General features: G+C 35.0%; 2 protein-coding genes across 2 annotated transcripts; both read right to left on the bottom strand.

Moving 5' to 3' along the window:
* Window positions 1-5,316: 5,316 nt before the first annotated feature.
* On the bottom strand, window positions 5,317-8,087 carry LOC130625215 (uncharacterized). The gene is made up of 3 exons (XM_057440275.1): window positions 8,000-8,087; window positions 6,510-7,955; window positions 5,317-6,211 (listed from the first exon to the last, which is right to left on the bottom strand). The coding sequence occupies exons 1-3, from the start codon at window positions 8,085-8,087 to the stop codon at window positions 5,451-5,453; spliced, it is 2,295 nt and encodes a 764-aa protein (XP_057296258.1). The 3' UTR covers window positions 5,317-5,450.
* Window positions 8,088-11,722: 3,635 nt separating this feature from the next.
* LOC130625588 (uncharacterized) lies at window positions 11,723-15,989 on the bottom strand. Its single transcript, XM_057440690.1, has 4 exons — window positions 15,865-15,989; window positions 14,996-15,448; window positions 14,486-14,592; window positions 11,723-14,320 (listed from the first exon to the last, which is right to left on the bottom strand). The coding sequence occupies exons 1-4, from the start codon at window positions 15,944-15,946 to the stop codon at window positions 12,215-12,217; spliced, it is 2,748 nt and encodes a 915-aa protein (XP_057296673.1). The 5' UTR covers window positions 15,947-15,989; the 3' UTR covers window positions 11,723-12,214.
* Window positions 15,990-17,214: the final 1,225 nt, after the last annotated feature.

Below are 17,214 nucleotides of genomic sequence, written 5' to 3' on the forward strand. Positions count from 1 at the left end.
TAAATATCGCAGGCCTACATATCATCGATCTGGTCTTTAAAATTAATTTTCTTTCGCGCTTTTTTTCTCTTTTAATGGAAACAGCATGGACTTTCGAAAGCATAGCTCGAAGCCATAATGCCTATACCAACGCACTTGCCATGCATTTCAGTGAGTGTTAACAGTTATCGTGATTCTTTGATATCGCAATACTTCTCTCAAGATATGACAAATCTTGAAATAATATCTTTTCTTGCAATTCATCACAGTATTTACATAAGTTTGTCAACATTGAAAAGAAGTTTAAGAAAAATGGGCTTGAGACGACGCATTGGTCAGTACGAGTCCAGAGAGGAAGTGATTCAAGCGATTTCAAGTGAATTGACTGGAAGTGGAAAGTCACTAGGTATTATAGCATGAGTATACGAACAGGAATTTTTTAATGTCTTGTTCCCAAGCATTTTCTACCAGGCGTGAAAACTGTTATTACAGTTGTTTACTTTTTTAGGCTACAGAAAGCTGTGGAATGCCATAAAGGCAAACGGAATACCAGCCAGAAGATCATCTGTTATGGAAATTTTAAGAGAGTTGGATCCAGTAGGAGTTGAAAGTCGCGCAAAGAAACGGTTGAGGCGCCGAATCTACAGCGTACCTGGGCCAGATTTTTTATGGCACTTGGACGGGCATGACAAACTGAAGCCCTACGGTTTCAGTATACACGGTTGTATTGACGGGTTTTCCCGCCGATTAATTTGGCTCAAAGTTGGACCCACAAATAAACGACCAGAATTGTTGCCAACTATTTCTTAGAAGCTGTAACCCAGTTGAACAGACTACCTACTAGAATAAGAAGCGACGACGGGACCGAGAACAGCATAATCGAGGCCATTCAGATATGCATGAGGGCTGATCACACGGATGAGTATGCTGATCTCGGCAGTTTCATCGTGAGATCCTCTCCGAACAATCAAAGGATTGAATGTTTTTGGTCGCAGTTGGCCAAGGATAGACCAATGTGGAGGAGAGAGTTTTTTGCAGAGCTTTCTGGGATGGGCTATTTGGATGGTGGCAATGTATTGATTGCTCAATGCGCTCGTTTTTGTTTCATGCACTTGATTCGAAAAGATTTAGATGATATGGCGGTGCGCTGGAATCAACATATCATTGCACCGAGCAGAGGTTCAACCCTACCACGCGGACGTCCAGATACCTTACATTTTATACCAGAGCTATACAATAGCAAATCATACAAGAAATTTGTTGACATTAGTGACATCAGCGAATTCAACGATCCTACATTTGCTATTGCTGTTGCAGACAACGAGCCTGAGTTTATTGAATTTGCAGACACAGTCCTTGCAATGAAAGGACACCCAAATGGACGTCCAAGTACAATTCAGCAAGCCTTAGAAATATACTTTCTTTTACTTGATGCTGTAGCAGAATTTACGTAGATAACAATGTAACAAGTTGGTGTTGAAAAATACAGATGTAATCTTGAAATCTTCAATCTTGAAACAAAATGTTTAATGCATTTGAAACAGCTGTATTAAAAGTTAAAATAAAAAACAAAATAGAAGAATGGTCCATTATCAATGATAAAAAGCACTGATTCAGCTTCATTAAAAATAAAATACAGAACAAAATAGAGGAAAGAAAATCTGTGTCATTCAGAATTTTCAGTAGCACCTCCCTAATGCAAGAATTTGTCTGTCGTATTTAAAATGTGACGCATTGTAAAAAAATCCTTGTTTTAGTTAAGTTTAAATCCCTAACGTTCTTAATACTTTTATATTTGACACGTTGTAACAATTTGTGTAGAAACTTGGTATATATGCAATCCTGTTAGAAAGGAATATTTAAACGATTTATCAGTTTGATCAACGTGTGCAACGCAACATAAGATAAAAAACACCTACAAAAAATTTAAATAATTATGTTTATTTGTTGAAAAAAGCTGTTATATTGTGGCGACCTTATTATATTAAAATCTAATCATACAAAAAATATGCAATATCAAGCGTGTTCATAATTAGCTGTAGTTTATCGATTATGGTTATGTTGTTTAAATAATATAATGGCAAGCGATATTTCGTATATGTGTGCATGTAAGCGTCAGGAAGTGTGTACCGGAATTCATTTTGTATTCATTGTATATCATCATCAGCATGCGGTCGTTGCTATCAAGAGAATTTTTCATCTGTAATCTACAGGAAAGTAACAAAGTTAAAATTTATCAAACAAATGTTTTATATCTTTGTGATCATCGAAAAATTTATTCATATACTTTAAAAAGACAATCCAAATTATTGCATTAGGATAAGTAATTTTACCTATATAACACGCCAAATATTTCAAAGCTGAGAAAAATGATAAATAAGCTTAACAATCTGATTAGTAGAGTTGAAAAATGTATATGTACATACTTTGGAACAATTGACTTCCCCACAAATGCCACATAATCAAACTGTCATTAATCCTGTTGCCATTTTCTTGCTCCTGGTACACTATTTACTTTATCTAAATGACAGAACTAAACTTAAAAAACGCATTGTAATAGGAAATCCATTTACAGTGATAAATATTTCGAATTTAAAATTCTATGGATTGTGTTGTCAGGAGTTTCATATTTAGACAACTATCTGGTTTTTTGAGAAAGCTTCAAAACCTATTGCATTGTGGAGTGTTTACAAGGTTCGTTAAAATGCACTGAATGCATTGATAAACTTTCTACCAGCATTTTTTTCCTTAATACTTTTAACCGAAATGAAAAATAAAATAATGAAAAATGATTTGTAAAAAAAAAATATACAGAATACATAATCAAGAATTTCATTTTTAGAAAAATAATTTCTTGAATCGAACTTTACAAAAGACTTAGTATAGACTCAGTATAGACCACACACTCAATTATTAATAACAAACCTGCAACTTAAATTCTTACAGCCTAATTGGTCAAGGAAAGCAAGCAGAATTCTGTTATATCATATCTGTTAATATGATATGCACTCACAATTGCTCTCCACATTGGAATGTGGATATAGAGGATGTACACCAACCACAATCTAGGAAATTAAGATCTTAAAATAATTGAGTGTCACAACCATGACTCTGCTGCTTATATGGTGGCATAATGTATATATACATCTTTCATGTCTTATATTCCTTTACTGCAGCTAGATACCATATTAAGACAAACTTATTATTAATTTGAATGTTTGTTGCAAAAAATATAAAAACAATCAGACATACATGGAATATGTGGTACAAACAGTATTTTGCCGTGTAAACCCATTTACGTCATTGAAAACATTTCGTTGCATCAAATTATTTATATAACTTTCATTCATTATTTTTTATTCGACGTGTAAACTACACAAACAGACAATCTTCTGTACAACAATAGCTACCTACGATGGCCCACAAGGGTCACAGTGCGAGAATTTTTTATACACTGCGCGAGAATTCTAAAATGTGCAAGAATTTTCCACTACACTGCGCGAGAGCTTATAAACTATGCGAGAATTTTTTTGTACACTGCACGAGAATATTCAACAATGCGCGAGAATTTCCAAATATTGCGAGAAAATTTATATAGACTGGACGAAAAAATATTTTAAATATCGCAGGCCTACATATCATCGATCTGGTCTTTAAAATTAATTTTCTTTCGCGCTTTTTTTCTCTTTTAATGGAAACAGCATGGACTTTCGAAAGCATAGCTCGAAGCCATAATGCCTATACCAACGCACTTGCCATGCATTTCAGTGAGTGTTAACAGTTATCGTGATTCTTTGATATCGCAATACTTCTCTCAAGATATGACAAATCTTGAAATAATATCTTTTCTTGCAATTCATCACAGTATTTACATAAGTTTGTCAACATTGAAAAGAAGTTTAAGAAAAATGGGCTTGAGACGACGCATTGGTCAGTACGAGTCCAGAGAGGAAGTGATTCAAGCGATTTCAAGTGAATTGACTGGAAGTGGAAAGTCACTAGGTATTATAGCATGAGTATACGAACAGGAATTTTTTAATGTCTTGTTCCCAAGCATTTTCTACCAGGCGTGAAAACTGTTATTACAGTTGTTTACTTTTTTAGGCTACAGAAAGCTGTGGAATGCCATAAAGGCAAACGGAATACCAGCCAGAAGATCATCTGTTATGGAAATTTTAAGAGAGTTGGATCCAGTAGGAGTTGAAAGTCGCGCAAAGAAACGGTTGAGGCGCCGAATCTACAGCGTACCTGGGCCAGATTTTTTATGGCACTTGGACGGGCATGACAAACTGAAGCCCTACGGTTTCAGTATACACGGTTGTATTGACGGGTTTTCCCGCCGATTAATTTGGCTCAAAGTTGGACCCACAAATAAACGACCAGAATTGTTGCCAACTATTTCTTAGAAGCTGTAACCCAGTTGAACAGACTACCTACTAGAATAAGAAGCGACGACGGGACCGAGAACAGCATAATCGAGGCCATTCAGATATGCATGAGGGCTGATCACACGGATGAGTATGCTGATCTCGGCAGTTTCATCGTGAGATCCTCTCCGAACAATCAAAGGATTGAATGTTTTTGGTCGCAGTTGGCCAAGGATAGACCAATGTGGAGGAGAGAGTTTTTTGCAGAGCTTTCTGGGATGGGCTATTTGGATGGTGGCAATGTATTGATTGCTCAATGCGCTCGTTTTTGTTTCATGCACTTGATTCGAAAAGATTTAGATGATATGGCGGTGCGCTGGAATCAACATATCATTGCACCGAGCAGAGGTTCAACCCTACCACGCGGACGTCCAGATACCTTACATTTTATACCAGAGCTATACAATAGCAAATCATACAAGAAATTTGTTGACATTAGTGACATCAGCGAATTCAACGATCCTACATTTGCTATTGCTGTTGCAGACAACGAGCCTGAGTTTATTGAATTTGCAGACACAGTCCTTGCAATGAAAGGACACCCAAATGGACGTCCAAGTACAATTCAGCAAGCCTTAGAAATATACTTTCTTTTACTTGATGCTGTAGCAGAATTTACGTAGATAACAATGTAACAAGTTGGTGTTGAAAAATACAGATGTAATCTTGAAATCTTCAATCTTGAAACAAAATGTTTAATGCATTTGAAACAGCTGTATTAAAAGTTAAAATAAAAAACAAAATAGAAGAATGGTCCATTATCAATGATAAAAAGCACTGATTCAGCTTCATTAAAAATAAAATACAGAACAAAATAGAGGAAAGAAAATCTGTGTCATTCAGAATTAAAACACAACAAAAACAGAAGACAAAACAAAAGACACCCCCCCCCCCCCCCCCCCCGTGTCAACGGCTATGAAAAACACAATTCAAGCATTGTCGTGGGCAATATTTGCAAAGCTGAATGATGTTTTAAAAAATATGATAATTCAAAAAACAATAGAATACCACTGATAAAATATACTTATCAAACAACAAGTATTTTTAAACAATGCCAAAGCCCGGCGAATTAATAATATCTTCGGTAATGTTTCTAGAAAATTTTGACCCAGTATATCTTGGTACAACCGGAAAAGTGAGCTGATACTGACATGTCGAAACACTGATTCTTCCCTTTCTAGTTATATGATCAAAAAGAACTTTAATTTTTTCGTTATTAGGTACAACAGTAGAGCCTGTGAGAAACATCATAACATCGCCTAGTGAAAGTTTTTTCTCTGATTTAGCACTCTCTTCTGTTTTTTCATTCTCGACATCAGATACGGTGAAAGTTTTAACAGTGATAGACTTACCGTGACCCAATTCATCGAGGAAGTTTTTCCAATTGTAAAAAATATCTTCCTCTGGGGCAGCTTTATCACTTTCGTTCGAATATGTTACATCAAAACAGGACTTGATAACCTCAGGATCAACAAGATCTTGGTTGTAAGTGAATAACTTCATGGCTTCCAAAGGATGCTTTCTAAGCAGATCAAGAACACCAAAAGTTTCAAGTCCCTTTAAAAATTGCTGAATTTCCTCTAATTGCATAGATATTATGATGTGGTGAGCAACCTTTTGCAATAAATCAGTTTTGTCTGCTAGTTTCGGACATGGTTTGTTGTAACCATAGTCAAATCGTTCATGGAAACGTTGAACTTGAGACTGAAATTCTGCTTCTTTATCACAATTTCTGATATTTTCAAGTTTAATTTTGAGGTCAATGCTGGGTATGTCATCAATGCAACATAAACAGTCTTTATGCCCTGAAATAGATTAAATAATCTCAGGCATAAACAAGAAGTCAATATCAAAATTTGCCAAATAATTCACTGAAACACATGCAAACAAGGCCTTTTTTAAAGCTTCCATACATCAACACTAATGTAAACCAAACGCCACCTTGGAAATCACATGTTAGTTAATCCTTAGACTCACCAACCCTGAACCTTTAAAACCATATCCCCCCCCCCCTCCCCCCAAACAATGTCGAAATGTACATATTTCATGAAGCAGTAAAATGACATGAAGGCAAAAATAGGTTTTCGTTTTTAAAGAACTCACCCACTATAAAGCCACTGAGACCAGCACTGAAGTATGGTGGATTGCAACCATGTAATAAAGATAATGACACAAATTTTCCAAAAAACATATATTGATCTTCTGTTAACTTTTGCAGATCATGGATGAAAAATTCATTATTTTGACGGCCATATGTAAGTTTACCAATTGTGCTTTGATAAAATAGCGATATTAACTCACGAGTAGGACCACCTGTGTCTACACCAGCTTCCTTACCACCCATACTGGTGAATTCTACCTTGAAAGGAGACAATTCATCATCTGAAAAAAACACCTCCATTTTTTGCATAACATCATTAAATACACATCTTCTTCTGATATTAAAAGTTACTTTACTTTTTTTCATGAACTTCGCTGACAAAACATTCAACTCTTTCTCCAAGTTTAATTTTGGTGAATTACTAGATAAAGCTTTAATACGTTGTTCTCGCAAATTTTCGATAGATCTGTCAGTAATATTTTCATTGGATGGTTCTTCGGATGTTGATCCACCTTCAGAGTCAAATGAATTCTTTTGACTATCTTTCTGCAATGACTGTTCAAACTCCTTATCTTGCTTACATCTGATGCAAAACCTGAAGTAAGTGCCCGAGCATGTGTCACAAATTTTTCTTTTCAAAGCAGGACCAGCAGCAGTAATAGGCTCAGAATCAGAGAGTGACATACAATCATCATTGTAATCATAATCAAAATAATTTTCAAGCTCTGGACCATTATCATTTAAACTAGTTCTCAAAACAAACCATGTTTTTGATGGAAACAAACCCCTTTCTTTAAGATAATCTGGAATACTGTCCCGTAAGTTGACTGTAGTACCGGTAACATCTTCCAGTTTTGCAGTCACTTCTAGTTGGTCTTCATTGAAACAGTTCTTTCCACACACACCAAAATAAACATCCAGACTTTTGGTCAATAAATGCTCGAAGGTTTGATTCTCCTGATTTAAAGCAATGAAACGGCTTCCTCCTCCCTCTGCTTGTTTCACATTTATCCAATTTCCTCCAACCTCTCTCATCCACCTTACTTGGATTCTAATATCCTTTTTATTTGTTGAAGCATTGCCAGCAGCACGAACACTTTTTTTGGTTATCTTTGTCAACAAAGTGTTCAATCTGGTAGTGATGTTTCCATGTCTCTTCTGTTCGTTCTTGATATCACTGGATTCTCCATTACAAGCTTGGTCTTGGTCTTGTTTTGACAAAATACTTCTTTCAATTTCTTCTTTCACCTCTTTCCTGACTTCTTCCTTAACTTCTTCCCTCACTAAACGTGTGAGTACAGAATCCATTTTGAATTTGGAAAACAAACAGAACAACTTTGGTGTCACCCCGAGATACCTAAATAAATCCTCCATAAATGGTATGGGAGGCGCTGTGGTGGAGTTCAACCTCGGTTCCAGGATACTGCAGATAAACTTCAGACCAAGGTCTGTAAAATAGCATAAATTTGATTTTCATAAGAAACTTTCTAACACAAATATAAATTCTCGCGCACAGTTTTGAAATTCTCGCGCACAACAGTTAGATTTCTCGCGCAGTGTAGCAGAAAATTCTCGCACATTTTAGAATTCTCGCGCAGTGTATAAAAAATTCTCGCACTGTGACCCTTGTGGGCCATCGTAGCTACCCATTATACAGAATTTATCACAATGACCGCAATCTGGGTAATTCTCACTTGACGCATCAGCTGGTTTTCTTAAGAATTATGCCCAAATACGTTTACAACAAGTATATATCTTTTAGAAACCAAAATAAAGCCAGCGTGTTGTCACTCTATGGCAAACAAAAATAATAAAGAGAAAAAGAAATATCTAATCAGTTACATATAAAAGATAAATGTAATATATATAGCTAGCTACATATAGCTATAAAACTTAGCCTAAGGGGCCTTCGAAAAAAATTTTCGGGCCCCGTTAGCAGGATATCGCCGCTAAGATTCAGAGACCCTCCCCCTCTTTTAGTGGATTTCCGTCTGTGAAATACACACATTCGGATAAATTCTTGGAAGGCTCAGGGGCGTGCTTTGTAGATAAAAGTTATCGGAATTGATGAAAATAGGAATTATGCTCACGAACAACGAAGAATGTTCAGGCCACGAACAAATTTTTAAAATTTCTCAATCCTTAGCGGATTTCTTTTTCAAGCTTCAGACCCCCTCCCCCCTTAGCGGTGATATCCCGCTAAGGGGACCCGAAAAAAATTTTCGAAGGCCCCTAAGTATGGTAGCTTTGCACTTTGAAATTAAGAGATTATATATAGCTATGTTAAGAGGCCATGTTCATTTTTTCAACAATTATTTCCTCATGCAACTTATTATGTATATACTATTTCTAGTTTTCAAGGATGTTGTATAATAGAAAATCACAACTTTGAACTTTCATCTTTACGATAGCTAGCTAGCTATACATAAACTGCTAACATAGATAACTAGCTAGCTAGCTAACTAGTTGAATATCAAAATAAAAGTCTATGATATTGTACATATTCTTAGCATGTTAACAAAAAGATTAATAAAGAAGCAAAAATATAATCAACACAGAACAAGAAACAATCCTACACCTCTGTAAACTTTCACTAACCAATATTCACTGTTTGTAATAACCTCGATATCCTCCGTTTGTTTTTATTGTCTTGATTGCTTTGTAACACGGGAGCAATAAATATGAACATCGGGAGCACTGCTCCCGATATGCAAAATCGACAATGTGCATTTCGGGAGCATTGCTCCCTGGATGCAAAATGAAATTTGAATTTCAGGAGCAAAATTGTTACAGGGAGCAGGCAATTTGAATTTCGGGAGCAATGCTCCCTGGATTCAAAACTAAATTTGAATCCAGGGAGCAAAATTGTTACATAGGGAGCAAATAATTTGAAAATCAGGAGCATGAATATTTCTATCTATCTATCTATCTATCTATCTATCTATCTATCTATCTATCTATCTATCTATCTATCTATCTATCTATCTATCTATCTATCTATCTATCTATCTATCTATCTATCTATCTATCTATCTATCTATCTATCTATCTATCTATCTATCTATCTATCTATCTATCTATCTATCTATCTATCTATCTATCTATCTATCTATCTATCTATCTATCTATCTATCTATCTATCTATCTATCTATCTATCTATCTATCTATCTATCTATCTATCTATCTATCTATCTATCTATCTATCTATCTATCTATCTATCTATCTATCTATCTATCTATCTATCTATCTATCTATCTATCTATCTATCTATCTATCTATCTATCTATCTATCTATCTATCTATCTATCTATCTATCTATCTATCTATCTATCTATCTATCTATCTATCTATCTATCTATCTATCTATCTATCTATCTATCTATCTATCTATCTATCTATCTATCTATCTATCTATCTATCTATCTATCTATCTATCTATCTATCTATCTATCTATCTATCTATCTATCTATCTATCTATCTATCTATCTATCTATCTATCTATCTATCTATCTATCTATCTATCTATCTATCTATCTATCTATCTATCTATCTATCTATCTATCTATCTATCTATCTATCTATCTATCTGTAGATTCATTTAGGGGAGATTTTCTACGCGTAAATTAAGGCTGTATCTTTCCTATATATGTCCGCGCAAATGCAAGTTTAATTAATTTTTTTAAAAATTTGTTCAATGCTTTCTGCAACCCCAATAATTGTTTTCCTAAGATCCCTTTCAAATTTTCGCAATAACGATTTAAAGTTGTCAATGTAACTAATCTCCCCTATATCGGAAATTGGGCCTAAATAAGGCCCAAATGAGTCAAAAAAATTTTTAGTCGTGTTGAGACACCCCAATAGCATAGAAATATACTATCCACTAAAATCCCTTTGCTTTTAATTTGGAGTTATGTTTTGAATACGACAGTCAAGTGGGGTTCGTGTAACTAAACGCAACCTTGGAAAGGAGTTCGTTGGAGGAACGAAACGCGACATCGTTAATTTCTGAAAATGTGTTTTGCGGCCTTATTTGTTGATGAATTAACTTAAAATTAGGTATGTGTATAGATATATCATTCAGCAACTATCATGCAAAAATTCATGTCAGTGGGATTTTCAAAACGGATAAAATTTAAGGTTTAGTGACAGTACTCCAAATTTGCTGTTGACGTAACTAATCTCCCTCAATTTTAGGAGATCCATGGATATTAATTATGTTGCTGCGCTTTTAATAAAAAAGATTAAAAACCCACTGAGAAGGAAGATCAAAGCACTCTGCAATACTAAAACCACAAATTAGCACCTGTGACAGTCATTTAGACCGCAGAATTGGAATATAAATTTTGTATCTTTTAGGGGAGATTAGTTACGAAATTTTATTTCGCAAAAAGGCCATAACCATGCGTTTTTTTGTCAATATTGCAAACTTGTTTTGATTAACACACATTAAACTTGGGACTGTCGAGTTCATAATAGTTTGGCGTTAGTTAAAAATAAAAAGAATTTTGCCGCCAGCACAGCAGGTGGGCATTTACAGCCTTGTTGTTAAGGCACAAAAACGAATAATAAACTGGTAGTTTAATTGAATGCGGTCAACGGAAATATAGGTGCTAAATGTTGTTTCCATATAAGTCCTGTTGACGTAAGATCCGTGTTCTTCCAAACACACAACGCGTGGGCGAAACGTACATAGGGAGATTTATTATCATTATTACTAATTCATTTTAAGCATTACAGCATATATAAAACAGTTGTATAGATCGAAAAGGTATCAATCTTGGCAATAATAATAGTTATCTTAACATAGACTGTAATTACATTGGTAGGCTAAAGGCATTCTAAACGTCGCAACAACCTGGAAAGCTAAGATAAGGGTTAGGAAAATCATGAAGTCAACCGTGATTTTAATAAACGATATAACTACCGTAACACAAGGCCCGGAAGTAAATCTCCAGTGACCTAATTCTCTCGAGTTACCGCTTTAACATTTATTTAAAATTTTATAACTGGAACCCCAGAAACTGTACGTCAAAGCCATTGGATGTTGGAACGATAACATTCAAGCTGGAACTCTAGCTGCAAGTAATGAGGCGAAAAACTTTGACTGACAGTTCACCTTATTTTCGCGCAATCCTCACACTATTCGCAAAATTGCACATACTAGAAACGATGGGAATTTTTTTTTTTGGTTGTATAAGCTCTTGGGCGTTTCATTTACGTATTGCGACAAGTAAACTTAACAAGATTGTTTCTCCAAATAATTATTAGAATGGGGTATACAAATAAAAGACTCAACTTAATAAATTTGCATGGCATCATAAAAAATATACATAAAAGCGGCTCAAAAACATGTAATAAAAACTTATCGTTTTCAAAAATAAAAAACTCGTTATTGTTTAATAAAATATGAGTCCTTGTTGTTGTATCAAATAAAGACTCACTATCGTTTTATCAAATATAGACTCGTTGTAATTTTATATAAAATAAGCACTCGTTATCTTTTTATTAATACAAAATACGGAACTAATTTCAATAAAACCTTTCAAACTTTAGGTAATTGTTAGGCATTTCTTAACGTTTTCTCCTATCATCAAAAACAGATAACATAATTTTCGTAGCGATCACAGAAACTATGTGCTCAAAAAACAAAAACAAACAAAGAAAAAAGAAAGAAAAAGATATCGTTTCCCATTACTTAAATGTTTTATCGTTTTTTCATTCTGTACATTCGGCGTTCGTATTTCAGTCTGGTCTGGACTTGCATAATTTTATACTTTTGCAGAATTTCTCTACCAATTTCTGATTTACTCAATTTTTCCAGTATGCGTTCAGCAGAAATTGGACCACCTTTTATGATGTCAAAACAAAGACTTTTGATTTCATTGGTTTCAATAGAATCAAACAATTTCTGCTGACCGGAAAGATTAGACGATGTTGTTGGTGGTATTACGTCAGTCGCGATAGACGAACAGTCGTCATGCTCACATTGCTGATAAAATGATGGATCAACGGGAGGACAAAGTTCAAGAGCTGCATTTTCTTTTACTTTTACTTGATCTTTAACGTTGCTACTTGTACCTGCATCGTAAATAAAATAGGAACGAATTTTGTCGTAAATCTGTTTCTCAGATTTAGAGATGTCTAGTAATGGCAATTTTTCCCTGATCATCGAAATATTTATGTATTGCGCAGCAATTTCTTTTTCAAAGTATTGCAACACTTTTGCCTCCTCGTCTTTGCTCCACTTGTTTGGTTTGGATGGTGTTGAATTTGGTCTTGGTCTTTCAAAGACAGAATTTATAACGTTTATTCCTGCAACGGCTTGCTTTTCGCGCTCTCTAAGGCGATACACTTTCTTAGCTGTGGACAACGAATGTGCAAGCAAATCAGCTACAGGCTGTGCGTTATCTGGTTGCTGATCATGGACGCGAGTTGTGATGGATTTGCGTATTATCGTAGTGTTTATGTTCCCTTTTGGCATTTCAAAACCATCGTAAACTCCAGAGCGTGTCCAAATGGAGTGTATTTGTTTACTGACACTGCCAGATTCCAACGGTTTTCCATTCCAAGAAACAAACACCTGATTTGCCTGTCCAGGTACCTGTGGCCTTAGGTATTTAACAAATAATTCCAATAATCTTGCTTTTTGGACAGGGATGCAAATTACCGCTGGGCCATGCGTACTTTTTGTTTTGTGGTACTTTACCTTAATGAGAATATTATGACCGCTGTCATCTAACTTGCGCTTTCCAAATTCCTCCAAAGTTAAATTGGATGCTACACCCGCTCTGTGTGCATTTTGCAAAGCGATAACAGTCATCAAGTAATCACGCACGTTGGTGTATTCCAACATGGTGAAAACTTCGCTTTCTGATGCTGTCCCTAACAGTTTTACCGCATTTCTGGCCAATTCGCTGCATTCAAATGTTGCCCATTGGTCTGGACTGACTAAAAGCTCCATTTGAGCTTCTTCTCTGTCCCAACGTTGCTCATCGATGACTTTATTATAAGTTTTACGCCATTTATGTAAGCGTAATTTCGCGGTTATAAAATCATCCACACAAAGTTCAGGCAACTCCAAACCTTCACTGACTGCAAATTCCATGAATGAAATTAGCGAAGACATGTAGTGCTTGGAGGTTGCCGGCTTGCTTTTCTTGTCTAAGTAATTGACAAAAAAATCGTCTCGGATCTTATTCTTCTTAAATAGATTAATAAGCTGGCCCCCCAAAACATTTACCACTGTGCGTACTTCGCTAACAGCTTGCAAGGAACTTTTCCTTTCACGTTGCCCACCATCTGGGGACATCAGGTACGCCAGAAACTGTTGCATTGTGCCATTATTGTCAAAGCTTGTGCTGCTTTCGCAGTCGTTGCGTTCTGCTTCAGTAACCGGATTGTTGAAGTTCGTCTCAAAATCTACACTTGATTCTTCCCGAGGAGCTTCGTTGCTTTTGGAAACGGGACGGGAGGAACGTAATAACGCATAATACTCTTCATTAGTCTCCAATTTATGGTAGAGTTGGAGATGCTCTGACATTTTTTTTACCACTCTCAAACATGTTGGCAACGGACATATGCGAGGAACATGATAGTCTGGATAAGTTTTTTTATCTGCGCCTCCTTTTTTCCTACTGGGTGTTTCAAGGTGCCAATTGTAGGGCTTTCTCAGACTATGGCTTATCACTATCTGTTTAGACTTTGCTTTTGTCCATTTGTGTTTATCCTCCACGTGACGAGGCAAATTAAATTTACTTTCCCCACATTCTGGACAGATCTTCTTCTCCTTTTTGTACGTCCTCTTTTGGCCCTAAGAGTAAAAATAACAAAGTGTACGGATTTTATAGATAGATCTATATTTATAGATGCTATTACACAGCAAGCTGAGAACTTTATGATTACATATCATCATACAAGTTATTTACAATTTTCGTCCGTCACGATAGTAAGGGAGCTAAATAATTAAAGTTCTTACCACCACAACATTTGTTTTAATAGATCCCTCTTGTTCTGCAATTTTCTCGTCATTTTCCTTCTCCCTTTTCTTTACTTCCGTTGCTATTATACTTGATCGTTTCATAACTATAAAAGAATTTTATTAAGTAAATATAAATTTTCACAGTAATAGTCTTGGCAGGCTTTTTCTAATAAAAAGAATGATAAATGACAGCAAACACTACCAACTGTTTTTGTGTCATTCTGAGCAATAAAGTATTAAATCAACAAAGAAAACTGTGATAAGCGATTAAAGAAAGAATCCCAAATTCACAAAACGAAAATTGTTCTGAGAAGTACAATTCCCTCAAACATCGTTGACACTTTTTCTAGGTAATAGCAATCCTCACAATTTTTCAGTGGAGATAATTTCAAAACAGACACTACTACAAACAAGTGATTATCAAACTCATAAAAGACATAGGTAAATTTCTATTTTGGTTCGAGGTATTAGTCACAACAGGGTACTGAAACCAACAAGTTTTCTTACATCTCCGTTCGAGCATGTCATAAGCTTCTTTGCCTCTATCTTTACCTCCCTCAGCCAGGTAAAAACGTGCCACTGCAGGGCTAACTTTGCAAAAACCAATAGTAGTCCACAACACCACTATGTACTGCAAAACATCCACAACAAGTCTCTCTTGGTTATCGCAGTCCACAAATTTGTTAAGGACCACCTTCATAGAATCTAATTGGGTGTCTTTAAAATTACCATAACCACTTTCAACATTATGGTACATCAAATGGTGTGGCATCAATCTCTGTCCATCAATTTCAACTACTTTGTGTTTGAAGACATCAAGGCGATAATTTGGTCTTTTCCCCAACAGCACTTGGTGGATATATTTATCACACGACTCTGCAAATTGTGTTATGGATTTGTCTTGTATCTCGTTAATAATATCATCCATTTTAGTCAACATAGATTCGTCAACCTTTTCAACTGAAATCAATCAATGAAAATAAGGGATAATAAAACTTTTTTAAAGGTACTACACAAATAGAAATATAGAAAATTAGAGCTACTAGCATATATGGGAACAGAAAAAAATATGCCTGTTGCGATGTGAAACCTTCACTCAAAGGTGAATAATAAGTAACTATCTCTACTTGGCAAACAAGAACTGATGCATCCTGAAATTTTCAATTTTTTTGTAAACCTGTAAAATTCACAATTTAGCAAGAAAGATTACAAAATGAAAATTTAATGATGTCGCACAATTTTTTAACATAATCAGAAAAAAAATTTCAAGTTGGTGGATGATGTTTTTTTTTAATTTTACTGAGAATTAATGTATATATAAAAAGATAATATTCAAACAGATTTCCAGAAATGGAATGAGATAAAGTAAAGCTTACCAGAAAATTCATCAGCATCCTGATCAATCCAATACTTCAATGATTTTAATGCATCACCAACTGCAATGCTTATAACAGACATGTTTTTATTTATTTTATTGATATATATAATTGATATGATATAATCTAAAGAATAATTATATATATAAAACAAGTATTTCATAATATTCTGGATTAGTAGAATACATTGTTGCAGTCTTGGTCATGAATATTTGCACCCGCGTGCGGTTGTACGTACGCCTACAGGCGTGCAATCAGTATTGCACGCCTAGCTTATGATTTTGGCGTGCAATTATTACATTCAGGAGAGCGGCAGCGCAGAGTTTTTGAAGCATTGTTTTTTACTTTTTATTTGCTTCTTTTTCGTTTGTTGACTTATTTATTTTAGCAACAAAATGTTTACAAACCATGTTCACAACAAGCTGCCATATTGAATGAAGCATGTGAAAAATGAATAACCAACTTTAATCTGCGAAGACTCTCAATTGACTTTCCTGTACAGTTCCGCTTTGCATTAAACTGTGCCTGTGACAATAATTTTTGAAGCATGTCACCGGCGACTTCTGCGATATTCAACTTAATAATGCCCTGACCTTCGGTTCGTAAATAGCATTTCCATTTGTCATCGTCTTAAGGAGATCAATACAAGGGTAATGAAGAAATTTTTTGCCAGCTGAAAAACAAAAAAAATATTGTCGACGCAATGCCGAGGCAAAACATTTGAAATGTATCTCACATTTTAATCTCACATTTTAATGAAGGTGGGTATTTAATAGAAATACATTTTAGAGATACATTTTAACGCGGAAGAACAATTATGTATTGGGTAAAGTTTGGGTAAGGGATTACTCTAAAATAGCTCAGTTCTGCTTGACGTGTGTACGAAGTAGAACGGAGGCGTGCGGGTGCGATCGCACGCCATTCATGACCAAGACTGTTGTTGATGCACAATACTTAATGTCTTAAATGGAAATATTTCCAACCCTAAGAAATAAATACATATATACTTTAAATTTAAAAAAAAGGATGTATAAATACTTTGTCAATACAAAATTATTTCTCAAATTGATCTAAAGCAACCCATATGCTACAGTTAAACTTTTTGCCAATTTGGATTGTTGCCTGTCTTGTAACTGCAATACTTAACTAATATATTTTAAAAATTTGGCTTAAACCTGGTATATATATATTTTAATAAAATAAATAATATGGCAGCCTTTCTAATTTAATTTTCTTACACGATACGTTACTTTCCTGCATTGCTAACACGTTACACTTTTCAAAAAATTGGAATTTTAAAATAAAGAATTTAAAAAATATCTTTACTATCAAAACTAAATTATAATGATT

The sequence above is a fragment of the Hydractinia symbiolongicarpus genome, chromosome 14, assembly GCF_029227915.1.
Source record: "Hydractinia symbiolongicarpus strain clone_291-10 chromosome 14, HSymV2.1, whole genome shotgun sequence".
In the NCBI taxonomy this organism is placed as follows: domain Eukaryota; kingdom Metazoa; phylum Cnidaria; class Hydrozoa; order Anthoathecata; family Hydractiniidae; genus Hydractinia; species Hydractinia symbiolongicarpus.